General features: G+C 34.8%; 3 protein-coding genes and 1 long non-coding RNA gene across 14 annotated transcripts; 2 read left to right on the forward strand and 2 right to left on the reverse strand.

Moving 5' to 3' along the window:
* Positions 1 to 15: 15 nt before the first annotated feature.
* Positions 16 to 10087, reverse strand: LOC114879565 (elongation of very long chain fatty acids protein 4-like). 5 transcript variants are annotated; one of them, XM_029194589.2, is made up of 7 exons: positions 10001 to 10087; positions 2089 to 2170; positions 1781 to 1968; positions 1616 to 1696; positions 1258 to 1429; positions 894 to 1171; positions 16 to 821 (listed from the first exon to the last, which is right to left on the reverse strand). In XM_029194589.2, the coding sequence occupies exons 2-7, from the start codon at positions 2165 to 2167 to the stop codon at positions 669 to 671; spliced, it is 951 nt and encodes a 316-aa protein (XP_029050422.1). In that variant the 5' UTR covers positions 2168 to 2170; positions 10001 to 10087; the 3' UTR covers positions 16 to 668. The 5 variants fall into 5 exon arrangements, with proteins under 5 accessions (XP_029050422.1, XP_029050424.1, XP_029050420.1 ...); XM_029194591.2 differs by lacking the exon at positions 10001 to 10087 and adding an exon at positions 9165 to 9843; XM_029194587.2 differs by lacking the exon at positions 10001 to 10087 and adding an exon at positions 4219 to 5046.
* LOC123987734 lies at positions 1080 to 1733 on the forward strand. The gene is made up of 3 exons (XR_006829339.1): positions 1080 to 1162; positions 1361 to 1462; positions 1651 to 1733. It is a non-coding gene; the product is annotated as an uncharacterized LOC123987734 (long non-coding RNA).
* Positions 10049 to 17365, forward strand: LOC114879564 (glycine receptor subunit alpha-2). Of its 6 annotated transcripts, XM_029194582.2 has the most exons (12): positions 10050 to 10137; positions 11974 to 12172; positions 12729 to 12881; positions 13329 to 13516; positions 14461 to 14531; positions 14914 to 15013; positions 15094 to 15248; positions 15310 to 15465; positions 15739 to 15879; positions 15955 to 16184; positions 16260 to 16400; positions 16550 to 16926. In XM_029194582.2, exons 4-12 carry the CDS (start codon positions 13488 to 13490, stop codon positions 16802 to 16804), a joined length of 1278 nt encoding a protein of 425 aa, XP_029050415.1. In that variant the 5' UTR covers positions 10050 to 10137; positions 11974 to 12172; positions 12729 to 12881; positions 13329 to 13487; the 3' UTR covers positions 16805 to 16926. The 6 variants fall into 6 exon arrangements, with proteins under 6 accessions (XP_029050416.1, XP_046141408.1, XP_029050417.1 ...); XM_029194583.1 differs by lacking the exon at positions 11974 to 12172 and having other exon boundaries at positions 10049 to 10137; XM_046285452.1 differs by lacking the exon at positions 11974 to 12172 and having other exon boundaries at positions 10049 to 10137; positions 12729 to 12859.
* Positions 17021 to 21735, reverse strand: LOC114879561 (periodic tryptophan protein 2 homolog). 2 transcript variants are annotated; one of them, XM_029194573.2, is made up of 15 exons: positions 21044 to 21735; positions 20757 to 20869; positions 20580 to 20674; positions 20373 to 20501; positions 20027 to 20297; positions 19782 to 19963; positions 19462 to 19702; positions 18883 to 19387; positions 18470 to 18807; positions 18253 to 18400; positions 18004 to 18181; positions 17787 to 17930; positions 17644 to 17718; positions 17354 to 17573; positions 17021 to 17272 (listed from the first exon to the last, which is right to left on the reverse strand). In XM_029194573.2, the coding sequence occupies exons 1-15, from the start codon at positions 21059 to 21061 to the stop codon at positions 17137 to 17139; spliced, it is 2793 nt and encodes a 930-aa protein (XP_029050406.1). In that variant the 5' UTR covers positions 21062 to 21735; the 3' UTR covers positions 17021 to 17136. The 2 variants fall into 2 exon arrangements, with proteins under 2 accessions (XP_029050406.1, XP_029050405.1); XM_029194572.2 differs by having other exon boundaries at positions 20373 to 20674.
* Positions 21736 to 21801: the final 66 nt, after the last annotated feature.

The following is a 21801-nucleotide window of genomic DNA, read 5'->3' on the forward strand; positions in this document are numbered from 1 at the left end:
GAAGACTAAAGGCAGTTCCCGAGTCGACGATTAGTTTTATTATTTCTTTGTTTTCTTTACAAGGCAGAGTTCAATCGTCGGTCACAAAAAGATCGCTTACTTCACGCTTATGCAATATTATCGTACTCGACTCCATTGGATCTTGTACAATTCGCCTACTAACGACTAAACTGCTAACATACTCGACTATTTTCTATTTACAATACCTCAGACCAGCGATCCGTTGAACTTTGTGCTACTGGTCTAAGGGTTAAAAAAATTGCAGGCCGGTAAGTTTGAAGTCGTATGTACATGTAGGTGCAATGTAGGCTTTTCTTGATTAGGAGTGTAATCGTAGAGAAAGTAACCACCCACCATTTGTCTTTAAACGGTGGGAAGTTCTTCCTACGCTGGTCTTTAATCAAAGGAAGCCAATGTTGCATTTAAGTGTACGACAATTCAAGGAAATATCGGTTTACGAGTAAATATGACTTGGCGGGTACATCGTACAAAGCGTCGCCTATCGTGAACGTAGCGATTTGCAAGAACTAAAAACTTTAGTCAAATGAATTCCGGTTCCAGGACATCTTACCGATTAAAAATAAGACTTTGCTTTCTCCCTTACAATTATACAGCTTGCAATTCGAGCGACGTTAATATTTTAATAAAGAATTTAGGAATATGTCTTTTTATTGAGTCTTTTTGGATACACCGTTCGCGTATCCGTTAGCATGTCCATTTGTAACATTTCCGTTGCGCACAGCTCCGTCGGTAAGTTCCGTTTTCAATTGAGCGGCTGCTTTCATTTTTTCTAATTGTCTTTCCGCGTACGCTTTTTTACCCTGTATATAAAAAAGTTTCATTGAATTACGGTTCCAAAATAATTGTGAATAATTGTAATTGTGATACGTTACCTTTGCGATATACGCTTTGGCATAGAAGTTGCCGAATAAAACAATGAAGGAGACCATATAAATGACAAGAGCGTATTGCATCCAAAGCGGGAAGTCGCAACCTGATCGAATTCCATTGATACCCAGGATCAAGGCAGTGGTGAATTGTATCAATTGAAGAATCGTCAAATATTTCTTCCACCAGAGATATTTAGTAACGGAAGGACCTAACGCTGCTAGACCGTAGTACGAGTACATAAGGACGTGAATAAAGCTATTCACCATTGCTGGTAAGAAGGCTGGAAAATAGAAATTTCTTTTCCTGTAAAATTCTTTGAAAGACATTCGTATATCGACCTTATCTCACGATCAGTGGTCTACTTACTGGACCCGCTCGGTACCCATTTAATTCCGATCCACCACAATGAAAACATGGTGGAGTGGTGATAAACATGAAGGAAGCTTAATTGATTATCCTTCTTTCGTAGGATGAAGAAAAATGTATCACAGAACTCCAGAAGTTTACTGAAGTAGTACCACCAGACAGCATTAGCGATCTGGCAAAGAAGAAAAGAAAATTGTTGCAGGAAGTATGAAAATTATTCTTAACCCATCAATAACCAAAGTTGTATGTGTATTCGATATTTATCCGGTGGCGCGCTATGTGCCGCCATATTCAAACGTTGATCTTTGGAAATTAATGGGTTAACGAAATCTCATGTAATTTAACATTTTCAACCTACTTGCAATTCGTCTGGACGAGTTACATGCCTTATAGGTTGACACACATAACTGTAACGTAACCTGGTGGAGGCTACAAATAACTGCGAAGAATCAATATACGGATTAATCTATCGAGCTAGGATCAAAGTATAATACATGTACCGCGTATTTGTAAAACAAGTTACCTGAATCGCGATGTACGCGTTAAGAAGAGCCATCGCAAGATTATAAGGTACGAGCGCCCACGTAAGTTTAAAAGCTTTTCGATTTTTCATTATTTTTGGTCCTGCCCATACAATAAGTAAATACAACATTGTGTATATAAAAGTAGGTTTCGGCGAATCGACCAGGAGCCATCCTCTCGTTCTTTCATCTGTAAACGTTAATATTCAACGATAATTATGAATGACATAGGTAAAAACAATTACATGTATTTTTTTTTTTATTTATTTATTTGTCATAAAATAGAATTAAGAAAATTACGGCGTCTTACCGGCAAGAGACAACGTCCAGAGGTAGTAATCGTAAACGTCACTTATTAGAGTTGCCGTGGAATTAATTATGTTCGCCATTGCCTGGAACATCGTTGGAATATCGTTATTAATAGTGGAATAAGAACCTCGCCGCCGATATATTTATTAAAATCGATCCACGCCAACTGGGAAAAGGAAACCGAAAACAGCAGTCTACAATGTAATTCATGATAATAGACCAGGGACACAAGTAAGTCTTATCTTTTACTGTTAACAATTATGTATCTGACCATTATGGATATAAACATACATAATATACATGCGCACACCTAGGTATGTATGTATTAGGTATTTTTCGAAACAATTTTCTAAAGAATGACTAGGTGTTTCCAATGGGGTTTTAGGGGGTAGCTCTAGTTTAAATGCTACTCTATCTCCATTTACATATTCCAATAAAAAGAATTCTAACAAAAATGAGCTTTTAATTGGAATATATACGACGTACAGATAAAATGGAAAGTGCATATCGGATTAAATTACTATTAAAAAGGGTGCGAGCGCACGAATCTCCTATCGTTATACTGCGGTTAATGACTAGTTCCACGTATGTTATCCGGTCGTTCACTTAAAGATGGAAACGTTATATGTAACTTTCACATTACCGGATAAACGAAACGCTATCTCCCGCTATGTCTGCGGGAAAACATGTTTCGTAGGATCTTTCGATTTAGACCGGTTCGATGGTTCGATTGCACGGTTGGAATGTCTACTTTCATTTGCGGTTTAACTTCACCGTGAACTTGTAGCAAGTGCAAGTGCACCTTCTCTGGTATATCCACTTATTTAGCTTTCATCTTTCGTCTTCGAACATCCGAAGTCTCAATCAGAGTTTTGACCGCAAACACAGGAAGAAACGTTAGCAAACATTCGTTTAATACGTTGAATGTCATGGGGTCACCAATGGCAATTTCGTTTTTTTTTTGGAGTCACATTAATGTTATATTATCAGGGTATCAAGCGAAGAACTTAAATTCAAAGCTGAATAATTGAAACGCGTTAAAAACAAAACTTGGGTATTTAGGGTAAAAAGAAATTTTACTTAGTAATAGTAAGTTAAGGAAACAATATTTGTCACTGTTAGCGACGGCACATGGAAAGTTTATGGCTTACAATTAAGTAGATATGGTAATTGCTTTCAGTTGACAAAATTGCTTGCTTTTGACGTGAAACAAATGTACTTCTAAGCAAGTTCTCTAAAGACTATTAATGTCCTGTTGACAACAAAATTAAGATTTCCGACCCTAATTGAACTTGTACCACTTTTACAATAAAAACGAAGTGGAATCTGAGTCTGATGTGAACAAATTTATGATGATAATTTTCAAACAGCTGGTTGACGTGCAAATGATCTGAGAGAAAGTTCGATAAATCAATTCATAATCTTTAGAAGTTGGGTGAAATCACTTACAGACCAGTTTTCATTCCTATCATATGAAAAATTAAATTAACAATTTAATCTTACTCTCGATACTTTCTGGAGAAACACTGCTTTTCTTAATTCGACGTTTCACGTAAAACTGTGAAAGCAGATGATTCTGAAAGGAAAATACGGAAGTGGAATTAAATATTCATTAGAGCATTATTTGCAATTTGCACTTTGGTATAAGAAAAGGAACTTATTATTTTGTGGTATCATTGTTATTGAAATTTAACAAATTATAAATTGATTTATACATCAAATATATTAAACGATAATTAACTCATTACTTTGAAATATACGTTAATACATATTAACATTTTGATGATTGTATATTTTATGGAAACAATGATCGTCTTTTTCGTCTTTCATCGTCTTCGTCAACTCATGGGTCGTTAGAACCGGTAAATAGTGATTTATCATCCTGCCGACTATTCTAATACCTCGAGACATCCGTTAAAGTCAAACTATGCTCTTAAGAAAATATTCAAAATGGAATTTTTCTAAAGAAAGGCATCAGATACTATGGAAGTTTTCAAATAATTCAAGCATACTTGAACTTGGGAATTCAACCTGATTTGAAACATTATCTCTACAAATATGTGGAACGTTTGGATGAACTGCGGTTGGATTACCCGAAATGCACGAATGCGTGAAAAAAGGATTCTCTTACCTTGGATGAGTAGTTCGACAAGAACTAAGAGGCGGAACGCTCACGACCCTTTTCGCCTCGTCGACTTCCTCAACGTCCTCTTACGACACCAATACAATCAACTACTGTATCTAAACAAGTATCGAAGAGTACAAGATTGTTCGTTCGACACTGTCTCTGTGAATATCTATTTCCCAACGAAACGGTAAAGGAACACGACCCGTGCGTAGCAGGTGACACCAGCGGAGGTGCCGCCAGGAAAAAAAAAAAAAATAATTTCCTTCACGAGAGAAGGAGGATCGTGACACGACGAGGTCGATCAGCAAAGTGGCAGCGCCTTGCACCAGCTTCGCCGGTGTGCTTTATAACTTTGGTCCTGCTTTGGTGTCGTTACAACCGACGTCTCCCCGGTGGTGTTCCCGGTGGTGGTACGATTTCCAAGACGTAAACGTTAAACGAGGCCAAAATCGTATGGTGGGATCGATCGTGGGGATAGATCGTTCGGAATCGGTCAACGCAAGAACGATCCTCTCAGGTTGTTCGGCATCCCACCCTGACTGTCTCTCCTCTACCTCTCCGACTTTGTACATCGTCCAACGTATCCCACCTATGGACGATATACCTCAACGTTTGTCCACCATCACCGTCACCACCACCTGGCCGGAACGAAAACGTCCGTACCGTTTTGTATAACACCGGCTATACGACGCGACGTCTTCGACGTGTCCTCGATTTCTTTGGCGAGAGGTGGGCATTTTTCGGTACGTACCTTCGATCTGCTCGAGTCTCTTCGAAATCTGTCGCAGACTCGTGGACGAACGGTATAATCGAAGGTCGACGAAGATGAGTAGAAGCCTTTCTTTCGATGGACACTCGATGATGTTTGTAGAAGTCGAGGATGAGATCAGCTGAGAGAGTTGTTACGAGGAAGAAGAGGACTTTGGGCAGTCCTAATATACCATGGGATTATTCAAGTATCGAAGTGAATACTTATGTATAAGAATAATTGAAATTTAACCCTTCTTGGAATTTTTATCAATTGGGTAAAACGATATTTAAAGGAAACGAAAAATAACGATGCTAAACCGCTGAATATCCGCAAATTACTTTTCAGGAGATTCCAAGGATTACACATTGTTTTGTATCCATGAAAAATCACTTCTTCGTCAGCTGTTATTCTTTGGAATCGATTGAAATTTAGATTACGTGGCTCATAAATATCCATCGTTTCTTAAAGCTACTTTACGATAGTTCTAAAGGGAGGTCGCGCGTACGGATGTAAATATGGATCCAAGAGAAAGCGATGCAAAGCGTAAAAATCGTCTTCACAGAGACAGATTAAAACGGGTCAGTGGTCCTTTAACCGTGAAACACGTTTCCGAATATTTCAATCCGTCGGTCCATCGACCATGAACGTTTGTCCTAGGCCTTTCACCTATTTCTTCATAATCAAGTGGATCAATTAAAACTCTCGTCAGACAAAGTGGAACTCCTATTTTTTTATTTTATGTTGATTTGGATAACACAAATGTGTTATAAGATAGTACTGGATCTTTTTCACATGTGATAATTCTTAAAAGCGCAACTTTCGTTAATTAAGGGGTCTTTTCGGCTTCGCTTTGAAGTAAATTGGGAGAAAGCGAAACGAAAGGTACGATGAAGGTTGATATCGTCTCAATTATTTTTCAGGGTATTTTTCAGTTAAAAATCAAATGATTTTAGCTAATTAAAACAACGACTACTTATGATTTCTAATAATTCGAACAGAGCATTAAGTAACACGAAAAATAATCTACTAGGACGTAGGATATAAATAGATATTGAAAAAAAGTAAAAATTGCAAAAATATACGATTCTTAGGTAACTTTCGAAATACGATTTTAAAAAAAGATCTACCTACGTGTATTCATTTGCATAAGAGCCGTCAATCTGTCGTGGAACCTACTTCCTATGCAAGCTGTTTGTACACATGTATATACGTATTATACTTGTTCGAAACGAAAATCTGATGGAATTGGTGGTCGTGAATTTGCTGAGAAACACGTGCGTCTTTCAACAATCTTTAGACGGAAGTAAAGGAAAACCTGTTTTGATTCATCTGTTGGATATTTAGTGGGCCGACTGGTCTGAATATTTTCTTATTAAGCTATTCTTATTAAAAATTAATAGTTAATCTTGAAATTTTATCTTCATAAAAGTCAGAGATGTAACTTTTTTCTCCTGAAGGCTTTTTAAAAACGTTTAAAAACCGTCATCGGTACACATTTTTATGTTATATCTGACAATTTGTCGTCTTTTTTATCAATGTACATATTCGCATTGAGATCCTAAATAAACTTTTACAAATTTATTTTACGCGGAATTCTCGCACGGTTCTAAGTCGAGGTGACGTTAATGAACGTTAATATGTTTTGTACGAAATAATAGAGAGAAACACGTGGTGGAACGATCCAAGTAAATAAGGACAACAACTTTCATGAAGCTCGAATGTGTCCTAAGGAGCTAACAGTATCCGTTTCCAAACCCACTATAGGTGGGTGCTGAGTGTCCACGATATCCGACGTGTCGTTGATTCACCCTTTTTATCGTCTTTCGACAAAAGTCGGTGACGGGGAAAAAACGATCGAAGGAATCTGGCTGCAGAAGGAGAAAGCAAGCCCGAGGGTTACCTTTACGTACGCCGTGCTCTTTTATCCTTTTGGTTACAATTTTCTTTTTTCTTCGTCCAATACCGTTGTATCGCGGCCAAGGAAAGATTGGCTAACGGAAGTTTCGTTGCTGATTTGAATTAGGATCCATTTCGTATATTTTCGAAGATCCCTTTCTACTTTTGAATTATTTAAACTTTCTCATATTTATGAGCTTAATTATTTATTAAAGTGACACATGAAATATGAAATTTGTTTAAATTATGATCGTAGGTAGAGTAAAATTTTCAAATAAATTTCGAATTGAATGCTTGGTCAATTATTATCGAACCGAAAGAGGAGGAGAGAAGTCTTGAAAAATATTCACACGAATAAAAGGAGATCAATAGAACCCAGATTCGCCTGGGGCAAACTTTCATCCGGATTTACCTCTTTTCCTTGTCCATAGGTCGTTCACAAAACAGTGAAACAGGTGTCGTTGCCGCTGCTAATAATCATTAATTGATTTCCACTCAATAAACCTTGCCATCAGTTTATTAAATCTATTAACTCTATATTTACCCGCATCTTACTTCTAACGATCTAACTGAGGGTTTAATTTTTGCATTTAACATTGGCTTGTTTCAAAATTTGCGGCAATGGTCACCGATGGTCCCTACCTTAATTAACGCGTTTGTAGGGTTAAATATCTCAACAGCAGCTGTTTCTGATTTTGCCACACGTTCGTTATAGGTAAAGTAAACGCTACCGTGTTAATCGTTTGTTTGCCTAAGCGTAGGTCACGATCATCAACAGTTGTTAAATGGTTCATTGATAGATCAGGTGTAACGAGTGACACAACAATTCTGATAACGGCTATTTAGAAAGGTGACGATTCTTTAAACAATGAATTACCTATTTACGTTCGGGGAACGATTCTCCGAACATTTGTCCGTGTCTTGGCAAATGTTTGCCGATCACGTTCAAATATTATTTCATAGATTCCATTGGTCGGCCAACATTCCGTAACATTCGTTTCCGTGTTACTTGGTCGGTTCAAAGTGTGCCATCGAGTCAGACGAGAATTTGCCCACGTATAATCGTGTATCAAGAGATAAGAATCAATTTTTATACGCAAACTCTCAGCAGGATACTGTACAGGATCATTTTAAATAAATTTGAATCATTTTGCTTTCTTGTTTCGTGTTTATATTTTAGTTGACTGCTGGCTTTAAAGGGATGTAAATGCGTTCGTGTGGAATTATCGTACCAATTATGATAAAGTGTATTATATGTTATTAGTAGAAACCAGTATTTTACTCTTTGTAGGTAAAAGAAACTCGAGAGCTTTTTAAATGAGCTTGAAGAAGAACGGTCAAAATTAAAAGCGATTCTTTATCATAGGTATTCAATAATATGCAAATATTTACAATTTCTTATTAAAATATTCCTTAAATGAATATTGTATGAGAGGTGCTTATTTTTAGTAAAATATGTTCTGATCGAACCGTTAATTTTTGGAAACATTTTCAGGAGTGTCCACATATCATACACGCGGTTTCTTATCTGTCTCACTTGGGCTGGGACACCCTGTATGTATGTATATAATTCTTCTATTCTATATCAAAAGATTTTAATACTAATTGTTTTGTTTTTTTTTTTCATAAATCTGGAATTTAATCTGAATAGTGGAAGAAGTGAAACCACTTTCCAGAGCAGTGCTCTTACGATAGCCGATACCGGACGAAGACTCGCCTGAAACGAAGGGAAAAGTTGTTAGATAGAGAGTGGTTGCATTTCCTTTCTCTCGAATCAACAAGTCTACCTCCTATCTATCCTGATCATCTCTATTTACTGACTCGTTACTCGTTAAAATCGTCATTTTTATCATTAGACGAATTAAGAAAATTCACGAGATTCATCGTTTCGATGATAATTAGTTTTTACACCTGGTGTTAGGAGGTTGCAATGATTTTCTAAAGTCAGATTATCGAAACGATAGAAATACGTTTTCATTATTGTCAATGTCAATGTCAACCTGAAGCACGTGTCGACGTAGTAATTTACTCGAGGTTTTTCTTTAATTAAACTTGCTACATGTACATATAGGAACGATCGGAGGTTGGCTGGTACTTTCTTCTGTACAGACGTGGTTCAATCCACCTCGATCACCTCACTTTCGAGGTCAATGTCTAACCTTCGAGATATCAGTAGGAAATACATCGATATTCTAATCCGTAAGTTCGAAAAAAAAATTAATTGCAACCAAGCGTATTTAGTACTTTAACTTGTAATCGATCGGCTATTACGCTTCTACGATTTCTTTAATCCTGAATTTACCTTTTATCCCATATGATTTCTCTGCGTGTCCAGCAGAACATCCGATCGAAGAAGTAGCGAAAGTGAAATCTTAAATGCAACTAGCACGGAGTACCAGGTGTATCCGAGTCGTAATCCTAATTTGTTTACCATCCTGATTATAATTTTCCAGCCGAGCGATTCAGTATTGGAAATTACTTAGAAACTCTGTCATCAAATCGTTTCAGGCTTTTCATGTTTCAAAATATAAGATATATATTAAGATTTCTGATGTAAGGAAGATAAGAAACTAACTGATATAACCGATCGGTATCAATCGGAAACAATAACGGTATTGCATCGACTTACAATTTGTTATTATATCGATCATGTACGTCGATTCAGGCCGGAGAAAGTTCAAACGTGTTTCTATATAAATGCAATCGGTAAAACGAACAAAAGCAACAGTATAACACGGTGAAACGTTTAAATAGTAGCGTCTATAGTATCGTTAATTAAAAAGAAATTCTCGATAAATTTTAAACTCGAGTCTTAGCTTTCACGCAACATTTTCATTGTCATTCTTCCAATAAAAATGGAAGAATGATTAAAATTTTCAAAAGCTCGTAAATTTATTACTGCCTTTGAGGCAAATAGTCACAGAGGGTTAAAACTCTTTGCTTCGATACCCAGCTAAACACCCACGCTTTTCCCTGACCACGTCTAATTTCATCTTATCTTTCAGATCTACAAACTATTAGTGTAAGAAATGGAAATGAAATGGTAATTTCGATCGTCACGCTGCTGTATATCGAAACGATACGACAAACGTAGTCTTACAAAGGAATAACAATTAAAAAATGAGAAAAGTAACTCACCGTCAGCTTTAAAATGTCACGCAACTCATCTCAGGAACATTGACACTCCGTTTACGTCAAGGACCTCTGTGGAACCACGAGTTCTCGCATCATCGACGAAGATTTCACTAAAACTCTCGATCAATCCTCCCGAATAGGTATGTTTAATATTTATCACGTACACGGTTGATTGGTTTTCACCTGGACCTGGTTACTGTGTTAGTTTCATCGTTATATTTGGTAGAAAATACGGCAGACCGATGCTGTTTCAGCTTCCTCGAACGCGGAGGGTGCAGGCGCCGGCCGGCCGCCATCATAGAAATCAATACAACCCTTAAGGGGAGCTTATGTCGTGCGAGATTTGATCAAACGTTCACGATTTAGGCGATTAATCGTTATTCCGTTTGTAGAATTATGCGATCTTAGATTATTAGAATTTCCAGATTTTACAATTCTGGAACTTTGGAAGCTTAGAATTTTAGAATGTATATAAAGATAGAAGAGCATCCTTTTATATACATACATATATGTATGTAAATGTAGCGAAGCGATGACTTGTCATTGATTTATCTGACGTTACTTGAAGACACTATTTGCTAGCGGTTACTTCCTGTTTATGGGCATCATCTTTGCTCGGCTTCCTGGCACGATTCAGTTTCGAGCACGACACGATTTCTACGATAATTGGTCGTTTGGAGAATGTTGAGGTTTTTTGTTGCGCGTGAAACTGTCCGACAAGAAGTTTGTACAAAAATCAGGAAGAAACGCATTGAGAATTATTGTAGCGCAATCAGGAAGAAGAAAATTTCTTCTCGTCTTCTGTCTAATTCGAAGTGACGGAACACGTTGTTTTCTTATGGAACATTGAGAATTTCTTCCCCACAGTGTAACGTAATCTCTGAAGCATCGAGGAATTTGGGAATTTGAGAAATATAATAATCGAACCCTATAATACAAAAAGTTATTTAATAATACTTATAAAGACAACGTTGCGAGGGTGCATAAAGAGTTAATTTCTTAGCTTGCATCTTGCATGTGAAATCATTCGAGCCGAAAATTGGAATGGTACCATATTGTTAGCGACCTTTACAAGATTTTAGTAAAACTCTTTTGTGTGGGAGAAACTTCTAATAACTTGTATTCGTCTGGTTCTTTTTTCATTCGTAATTTCACTGATTCGTTCAACTGCATCGCTTCTTGTTAACAAGTTGAAAGAAACTTATGTTTATTACCATGTATTCATAAAGTATAATTAACGGTACCTGGTGAACACGTAAGAAGAGCGTAAATCATGTTGCTCTGAAAACCGCAGCTGTATTCGATAAAATGTTTCAGATAGAGTAGAACAGCTTTTCTATTGGTAATAGTAACAGCAATTTATTGTTTAGAAATTGTATCTACGCGTCTCTTTAACTTTGCGATAACATTCCAAATTTCTGTCTAAAAATATGATGTCAGAATTTATAACAAATCGTCTATAAAAATTAAATTTCCCTTACAGTATATCGACTAGTATCAATTTTTACATAGTATGACCTTTGATATAGGAGTTATGCTAGAGAAAGTAAATGCAAATCTATGGTATCTCCTGTATCTATAGGGTGTTCAATGGAATAAGTAATTGAATTAATGAAAAATTAATTATTTCAAAGAAAACTTAAATTAAATTTAACTATTGCCAAATTATCAAAAGTGATTATTATATACCTAAGCATCGTCTTTCTGCACCGTTCGTCGACTTTCTCTGCAATGCAACGCGTTCATTGCACTCGATAAAAAAAAAACGATAAATTAGGAAATAGATTCAGCAATGTTTTCGTTGATTCACGGTCACGGAAATAAAGTAGTTGGTATACGATATTACGAGGAAAGTTTCCAGATATCAACACCTCTTACTTTTCCTTTTCAAATCAATATTTCTGTAATCCAATGTATGAAAAAAAAGAAAATTAACTTAAAAATTCCTTGACTCAATAGCTGTTTTTAAATTTCAGAAAAAACTTCCTCAATATCAACGTTGCTTACTTTTCCCATCATCCATTATGGAATCTTATGCTACCCTCCACTAAACACTTTTCCTTATTGGCGAATTGGCATCCGGTTACTGTAGAAAACTACATCCGTGCAAAAATCACTGTGTAATTACTGAAAGTAATCTGGCAAATTACGTAGAAATTTGTTAGAAAGAAAATGGTAAGAAGAAGTGAATTTTTCATATTTCGAATTTTAATTTGCTATAGCCTACCCTAGACAAAAATCCTATTATAATTATGCCGATAGATTTCTTCTCAAGTATTATTGATAAAGTAATAAGATTTCCAGTTTCCACAAGAATTGATATTATCCTGCGGCATTAATTTTAGAAAAAAAAGAGACATGTACATGTTTAAACACACGACTTTGACGTTTACACCGTGAGAGATGCTTAAATAGGACAAGCTATGGAAACAGCTATACAAGATAACTTTCTATCCACCTTTCTGCCTTTTTTTTTCTTACCGATTAACCACTCGTAGTTTGTTCTTACACCTACGCAATCTTAGAAGTTCGTAATGCTTCTTTATAGTCTTGTTAAAACGAGTTTTATTGCCACTTTGAAGCACTTTGAGGAAATAGCTAGAAGCTTCTGAAATTTAAATGATGGTATCTTTTCTTCTTTAAAGAAGAATATTTGGGAAATCATTTAAAATTGTAGTATCAATTTGAAATGTTAAACTGAAAAATTGAATTAAGAAGTTTCTTTTTTCAGGAATATTGTTTGAAGTTGAAGTTAAGGAGAAATTGAAGTAAAACTGAACTGAAGTCCGGGCGAAGTGGAAGTAAAATTGAAGTCAAGTTGAAACGAAGGTGAAGTTAAGAAGTTCCACAAGTTCCTGCCATGTCAGTCAATATATTATGCATGGTAAAATAAACATAAATCAGAATTCCATATAAAAATGTTAACACTTTATTCTGCGAGAATGGCACATTTTCGGCGCATTCTCGAAAACTTTTTATCCTCTTAATGAGCAGAATACATAGTATTGAGAAAATGGAGAAATGTTGACCTTTAATTTCGAGGTCTTAATTAGTTTTATCACTTTTTTTTGTAAATGGTCATCCAACTATTACTTTCTCAACACCCTTTCGCATATGGTTACTGTTATATAAAATTTCAAGAATAAGAAATCGCTTATTTATTGAGATGTATTCAGAATTCAGTAAATTATTAAACTAGATGTACGAGTCTATCAGCCTCAGAACAAGGGTTCACTCACAAAAATTTAATAATGGTATTTTCAATGAATCCCACATACCAATATTTCTTTTTATTTCTTCAAATCACTTAAAATGAACTTTATGTCAATAGTGGTGGAAGAATGGAGGTAAAAGTGTACAAAGGAGGAGGATTCATCGAGGTCATCGATCGAGGTCGAGTTCCAGACTAGTGTGACGTCTAATCCTGGTGCATGTGGCTGATGCTGGTACCGTTGTCCACTCATAAAGGTCAAATCCTGGAGGGGAGCAGATGAAGAAGAAGAAGAAGAAGAGTCTGTAGTGCGTACACGAGATCGGAATCTCGGTCTCTGTTAAGTCTGATGGTTGTTTAGGGACGCCTCTTTTAACTGAAGACGAACAGGTCTCACTCTCTCTCTGGTCTTTTTCTTCCTCCTTTCGATATTCAGTTACTGTTATACGGCTTAGGGCTATGAGGCCTCGAGTGTTCAAGAGCAGAGGAATCTCTCTTTGTAATAAATGTTCATCATGGAAAACGTTTCTTTCTGAAAGCCTCGTTTTCTTATTGTTATTTAAGGGCATAGACAGACTAGGCGGCCGCCTAGGACCCCGATTCATTCCACCGATCAATGAGTTAAATTTCTGTCATCAGAAATAAACGTTTCCATGATCGAAGGTAAATCACTGATTAAATCAACACATCAAATTACATTATAATCAGTATATCAAGCTGGTAATTTTTCTTATCGTTCGAATTAACGAAAACAATGAAATCTGATCATTGCATCGACTTTGATTGAGTTTATCGTTTCAAGTGAAACTCGAATTACACTTTGATTAGTGTTCGAGAAAGAAAGATACAGAGATAGAAGTTTGTACAAGTTTATCCGACCGCAGAAAAACGTTGCGCAACTCTAGAAAAGTAATAACAAGCAGGCTAGAGGTATTCGACGATATTTGCAATTGAAGTAGATTGCGTGTAACTGCTATGTAATAGATTAATTGGTAGGAATAGTTCGTTGCCGATCGGTTAGGTTGGTCAAAACGCATTGGCAGTTGTCGAAATCTTAGGATGAAGAACACGCTTCTGACAATTCTTTTTTACTCGTCCCTCAAGTTTTTCACGGAAGTGCGTTCCATCGCGAGGTAACTAAGTTTTCTTTCTGAAAAATTACCGAGAAAATGGTTGTTTCAAAACTTCACCGCTTTCTATAGATTACGTGGTAAACAATCTTTTATCTATTTTTTTTATTTTTTATTTTCAGCTCTTCTTTGGTCGACATGAATAACTCCACTCTAAAATCGAGAATCGTTCTACCAGAGCACTATGTGAAAGGTTTGTTATTAAAATGTCAGCGATAAGGCAAAATTATGCCAAAGTAAAATAATAGAAAAAAATCAAAGCATGTAAGAAATTAAAGTTCGAAATGAAAATTAAAAATTCCAACTTCTGAGGATATTCTTAAAAGTTAAAATCTTGGTCTTCTCCGTTTAAGTTCGAACCCGTTCATAAATCGTAAGAAACGATACACGGTAATAAATTTCACATTCTCAGAGTGCGAATAATTAGCTGCACGAGTGTTTAATATCAACGATAAATCACTGGTAATACTACCATACATCACGATGGACAATGTTAATATACCTGGTACATACACCAGTCCGTTATACGTATACGCTTCTTAATTAACATGTAATTAAATGTGTAAATGATACAGAGATCAGACCACCGGCGAAACGAGGTACGCCAGTGACAGTGGACTTCAATATCTTCGTGGCTGATATCAATTCCATAAACGTGGAGGATATGGATTTTCGGTGAGAATAAATACATACATGTATATATTTTCGTTCATTTGATATGAAATAGAAAAATAACAGTGTTGCTTGTCAAGTAGAGTGGATATGTTCGTTCGTCAGAGTTGGATCGAGTCTCGACTCGAGATGCCGGAAGATATTTTCGAAGAGGGTGACGATTACGTGACTTTACCTCCAGAGTTTTTTGACAACCTCTGGCAGCCAGACCCTTACTTCTTGAATGCAAAAGTTTCTGGTAAGCTTCATCATTTTTCTCTCGAATTTACTTTTCACTTTAACGAACGATTTATTTTCAGAAATTGCCGCGTTGAATCACAAGTTCTCCTCGGTTACATTGTACAGAAATAAAACTGTGAAGTATTCGGCTCGAATGCACGCCATCATTGCTTGCCAAATGGAATTTCAACTCTATCCAATGGACATTCAAACTTGTCCTATCTACATAGAAAGTTGTAAGTTAGACAAAGCAACGCTCGCTTAAAACTCACCATACAATAGTTTTATGTTTTTTAACTTTCCTATTCCTAATGCTTAGTCAATCGTGTCTCAAAGAATATTGTAAGTTAATAAAAATCAAACTGTGCTTCAAATACAAGTATGTACATTAATATACTTTGAGACACCTTGTAGTTATTTCATCAATTTTCATCTATATAGTTCTACCCAATAAACCCGGTTCAATAGAGTCTCTAGATTAACTTGAAAAACTGCGTTACTCGCGATAGTTTCCTATCACAAACAGAAGGTACGCTTGAGATGGGGAGCGGGTGATGTGACGGTGAACCCAGAAATGAAGTTGTTGCAATACGATATTGGGAAGCCCAGGGTTGCTGAAGAAACTATTGATTATATGATGGAGAAAAGTGGTATTAATCCTTGTTGTTTCAATGCCTGAAATTATTCAAATCGCCATGGAATATATTTATCAAATGATTTCACAGGGAACTTCTCAAGATTAGTGGTTTATTTCCGCTTCGAGAGACAAATTGGTCATCATCTGATACAGACATTCGCTCCATCAACCCTGGTGGTGATGCTGTCTTGGTTCAGCTTTTGGTTGGGTCTCGATGCGATTCCTGGACGGGTAGCTCTACTGGTGACCAGCATGCTCACCCTAGTCACCATGTTCACTGGTCTGAAAAGTGACATTCCTCCAGTTGCTTATGTAAAAGTGTGTTTTATCAGTGTGATTAAACAGTTCAACAATCATAAATATATTGGATTAACAATATTTCTTTTTGTATAGGCACTGGACGTTTGGATGGCTGGTTGTATGATGTTTGTATTCGCTGCTCTTGGTGAATTTGTTGTGGTCAAGGTGCTTGATTTGCGCAATCAGTTGGAATACGATCTTCAAACATCTCTATTATCCCGGCATTACTCAACAGTTTGTATAATAATTGAATAATTGATTCTTTAGTAAAGATTCGTGTTGGCTGTATACCTTTGAAACATTGGACCCGTATTTAACACTCTGATATGTAATCAAAGTATTATTTTATTTAAAAAGGTAATAGAAATCTGTGTTATTTTCAGCGTATAATTGCTATGGAAAAAGGCCAAAGCATTTGGGACTATGATGCAACGTATATGCCAAAAACAAAGAATAACAGAGCTGGTAGCAAGCATCTTTTACAAAATGCATGGATAGATCACGAGTATCCGATAATACGTATGTATAAAACGCGATCACAAAAGATTGACACTTACAGTAGAATAGGTTTCCCTATATTATTTATGCTATTTATCGTTTTATATTGGCCAATACTATTGCTTAAGAAAGCAGCTTAAGCCTTCTGATGCATAATAAAAATGTATAAATTATTAGCAAAGTTCACCGATCGAATTATTGTACTTCACTGCATCGAAGTACGCTATAACATGTTTTAAGAACGTTTCATGAAATATAGTACAATGTATAGAAGTATCATATGCTTTAAAAATTAGTTTGAGAAGTAACTATTTAAAGAAAAAACGATACTATAAGGAAAATAAAACAAATGTTCGTAAAAAATAATTAACAAATTTATTAAAAATGTATAGTTACCATAGAGAAATTTATACATACGCGTGATATATTTATATACATGTACACACTTGTATTTATAAAATATTGTTCTTTTTCAGTCAACATCCATTTCTTCGATTGAAGATTTTTCAGATTCCTCGTCACTATTTATTTCTACATTCATAGGTTTCTTAGCTTTGAACTCCCCAACCTTTTTCAGGTAACTCATTGTATACTGATTAAAATCACATCTACAAACGTAAAAATGTTAATTAACGTTACTCGTTAAATTGATATGTGAATTAATATGTAAGAATTGTAAAATAACAAACATTTTGCTTAAATCGTCATATTTCTTTTGCATATTTTTATGGAGTGTCAGTAATATCGGCATTTGAAGCGCTGAATTAATTTTTGCACCATGTTTAGTTAATATTGTTTCTATCCAAAGGAGATAAAAGTGGACGTGTCTAGTTAACTCCAATTCTGACGCTATAAACTTTAATACCTTATCGACGTAGATGTCAGGTAAATTTGCTGTAGTTAATTCAACTGAAACAAAATGTAGTAAGTATATGTCTACCAACTAATTCGGTAATATGTTAATCAGTTATATACTTACTATCTGACAGTGGAATATTTTCTACAACACGTTGTATTAACAATTTTTCATTTAATCTCAAAGCCATCATTAATGCTGAAAATAATTATTATCAGTACATATTCTAAATGAAAAGTAGGATTATATATTTAAACATTTCAAACCTTTTGCGTATTCTTTTTCATTTAAAGCTATTTTTACAGTATCTGGTGTTATGCCCAATTCCAATTGGAATGGATCAAACACCATACCAACGTCTAACGAGTATATTAGTAGACCTTCTGTTGTAGCAGCCGCCCATGCTTGTCCTTATAATATAAAAAATATATAAAATTTCATACAGTACTGTTATTCAATGTAACTTATGCAATTGATTTTTACCTGTTGGAGAAAACTGTAAACTAAATACTCTCACTTCCGGTTTTATACTTCTACTTGCCATATCTCCACTTTTAACACCTGGTAACCGTAACGTTACATTTCCTCCTTCGTTTTCCTCGCGCTCTTCAATTAATGCCTTACTTCCAAATTCTGTTAACTTTCGTTTGTTTATGTACTCCTACATAAAAGCAGATTTTATAGAAATCTCAAACAGAAAATAGTAAAAATAATAATATAAAAGCTACTTACATCAACAGCGTCTAACGATCTGTTTTGTGTTACAACAAATTTTTTTACCAGCATACACTCTTGTACATTATAAATACATATATTCTTTGATTGTCCACCAGCTAATATACAGGTACCATCGGCTGAATAACATAAGGAGGTGAAAGCCCTAAACGTATGATTGAATTAATATAACTTGAACGCTCAATTTTAATTTCATACTCATCGATATACTTACTTTCCCTGTAAACTTTTCTTTGCCGTAATCAGATCAGTTTCAGATCTACCGCTACCTAAATCATTTCTTCCTTCAATACTGCCAGTTTGTACTGCCGTTTTACAATCAAAGAATGAGATATGCCCATCCAAAGTAGCAACCGCTACTTCTTCGCCATTTGGCTTGTAAGTAACATATAAACCGTCCGAAGTTAATTGTATCGTTTCGTGTGAAGAACCATTCTCAATTGCGTTCCATATTTTCAGAGATTTATCCCAAGAAACAGATACCAATTCTGTACTTGCAATATTTGGATTGAACGCCAAGCTGACAACTGGGCTTTCGTGTCCGCTTAATATCTAACAGAGAAATTTATATTTAGATAATAATCCACAGAACATCTAAAACATTAAATATAGTTGTTAAACATGTACCTCTAAAAGGGTACCCAGTTTAACGCTCCATAGATAAATCTCAAAGAAATCTTGACCTCCTGCAGCAAGAAACTCGTCGCTTGAATCTAATGCGACGCAGGAAAATTGTACTGGACGCGGTGAAGTAAGAGTTTTAAAATTTCTATATCTTGCTAAATCATATGCTCTAACAGTTCCATCGAGTGACGTAGAAACGATAAATTTTCTATTATGACTAAATAACACCCCTGTCACTGTTGACGTGTGTTCTTGAAATGTAATAGAACAAAAACCATTCGTTGTATTCCATAATTTAACTTTCCCATCGTCACCTCCAGTAACAATGTATTGGCCGTCTGGACTATATGCTAAACAATTCATATTATTACTGTGTCCTTGCTGTTTCATTGCATAAGTTTCACTTTGCCATTCCCATACTAATAATTGTCCAGCTGTAGAACATCCTAAAGCTACCCAATCGCCAGTCGAATTTATCGCGATAGATGAAATATATTGTTGCGATATACTAAAAAAAAGTAATGAAAGTATAATTGTTAAAGAACAGATTCATATAGAAAACAACAGTAATATAAAAAATACCTAAGGGAATGTATCATATTTACTTCAGGCATTTCATACAAATAGAATGAACCATTACTGAAGCCTACTACTAGAATATGAGTTTCTTGATGATACACAGCAGCAGTAAGTTTCACTATTTCATTCCTCTCTTTCTGAACTTCATTAGTTAAGTAATGGCGACATAATTTCTGATAACGTAATTTTTTTATTTCTGTATCATTGTCAGAATTTTTATCATTCTCTGTTTCAATCGCATTTTCTGAAACATAAATCGTATTATATATTTTATATATATATTTTTTTTCATACAGTCTACTCAACAATAAAAAAAAAATTACGTGATTGTTGTAAGCCATGTTCATAAGCTTTAGCTTGTTTGTCTGTTTTCTCTATAACTTTTTCAACATCAATATCATCTTCTATATCACTATCTTCATGTTTGTCCCTTTTAGAACGAGGTTCCCATTGCACTAAGTCTTCTGGATCAATTGTACATTCCCAAACACAAAGTCGTCCATTCCTATGTAATACATGTGTAATTGTAACAGAATAATTTAATATCGATCGTATTTTAAATATTTACCTACAAATTGTAGACAGATCATAACTTTTCTTCTCAAAAAAGCATGCTACTATTGCATCAGAGTGGCTACCAAGACTAATATACCTAAAATTTGCAAACTTTTCTATTCCATATATTTTTGTAGTCATGTCCTTAGAACCAACAGCTATTAGTTTCGAATCATAAGACCAATCGATACAAGTGGTATCATCTACAGCTCCAAGAAATACATGTTCCATGATAAAGGGATTATATTCACACGAATATAAGTTGGGTGCATTGAAAATAAATACTGAAACAGTTATTATCATTATTTCAATTATAAATACAATGTGCTGTATGCATATTAATTACAATACACGCATACCTTTATGTTCCTTGCATACTGCAAAATGTTTACCATCTGGAGAAAACTTTACACATCTGACTCGTTGTTTAAAATGATATTTATGTATTACCATTTTACTAATCATACTAATTATATTTCCTTCTCCCACTGTAAAATATTCAACAATTATAAAACTAGTTTGATACACATAAATTATACATATATATATATATATATAAATCATACTTTCATTAACTGCAATTAATAAAGTTCCATTAGGAGACAAATCCATACATGCATAATTGTAGGTACTCTCTATAGGTAAAGTACTTGATTTGTTACTGAAATAAGAAATGTTAAAGAGTACTGTAATTACTTAAATATCAACAAATCTTTCTGTTGTATTGCATTCGCTATGCTTACTTTTTGAGATCATATATTGTTATCCGATTGCCTACAGGGCTAATGACTGTAGATCCATCTGGAGAAAATATCAAATTTCCTTTACGGTAAACTGCACCAAGCAGATTACTGAACTGTAAGAAACATTTAATAACAAATTCACAAATTATTAAAAATAATATACAAAAAAGGAAAATGTAATATACTATTGAGTTAGGTTAGAAACATTACATGAACGATATTGACATTTGTATTACATTTGTAAAGCATTTATTTAAGAAATTCTGGATTTACAATATCTTCTTTACCTTATATGCAAATTTCATGATTATTTAACGTGGGTATGTATGATATTTATTACAAAAATGTTTCGATATCATTAAACACGTTTATCATGGTATTTGAATCAAGTATGTTAGAACCGCTGCAATGGTACTTCCGGTCAATAAGTTCGAACACGTGCTTAAAGTTAAGGTGTTGGCTCAAAAAATTAGAAATATTATAACAAATTTAATAATGGAATATATTGATTAAGATTGATGAAAATGTTATGTATTTCAAATTTCATTATAAAAATTATTACAAAATCATACTACAATGTATAGCAGCAGTATATTTTGTAATACTTTATTTATGTAACTGAAATTAAACGGTCGGAATTCATTTGTTTAATAAAAACTGTATCGTAAAATAGTATTATAACATCAGTGTTTAAATTGCATAGTATAATTAATTTAAATTATTACAACAATTTTATGGTTTTTAAATTGAAAATTCAATAGCTTAGCAACGTTTGAATTTAGTCACGTGTTTGCAAAGATTTAAGCGGAATAACCTCAAATCGCTATGTGATTTCAATACAATGTTTTCAAGTAACAAATATTATATATAAAGAAATATTTAACACATTTTTATAAATGTTAAATTCATAAAAATGTTAATAAAATGCGAATTAACAATAGAAAACGCCCGTCACGCGCTCAGCAAAGCAAAAGCTTGCGCAATAACAGTGCGCAGTGCTCGTTTAGAGAGCCTATAGGACAGCTTGACGTCAGATATAAAAGAT

Source organism: Osmia bicornis, chromosome 4 (genome assembly GCF_907164935.1).
Source record: "Osmia bicornis bicornis chromosome 4, iOsmBic2.1, whole genome shotgun sequence".
Taxonomy (NCBI): Eukaryota; Metazoa; Arthropoda; class Insecta; order Hymenoptera; family Megachilidae; genus Osmia; species Osmia bicornis.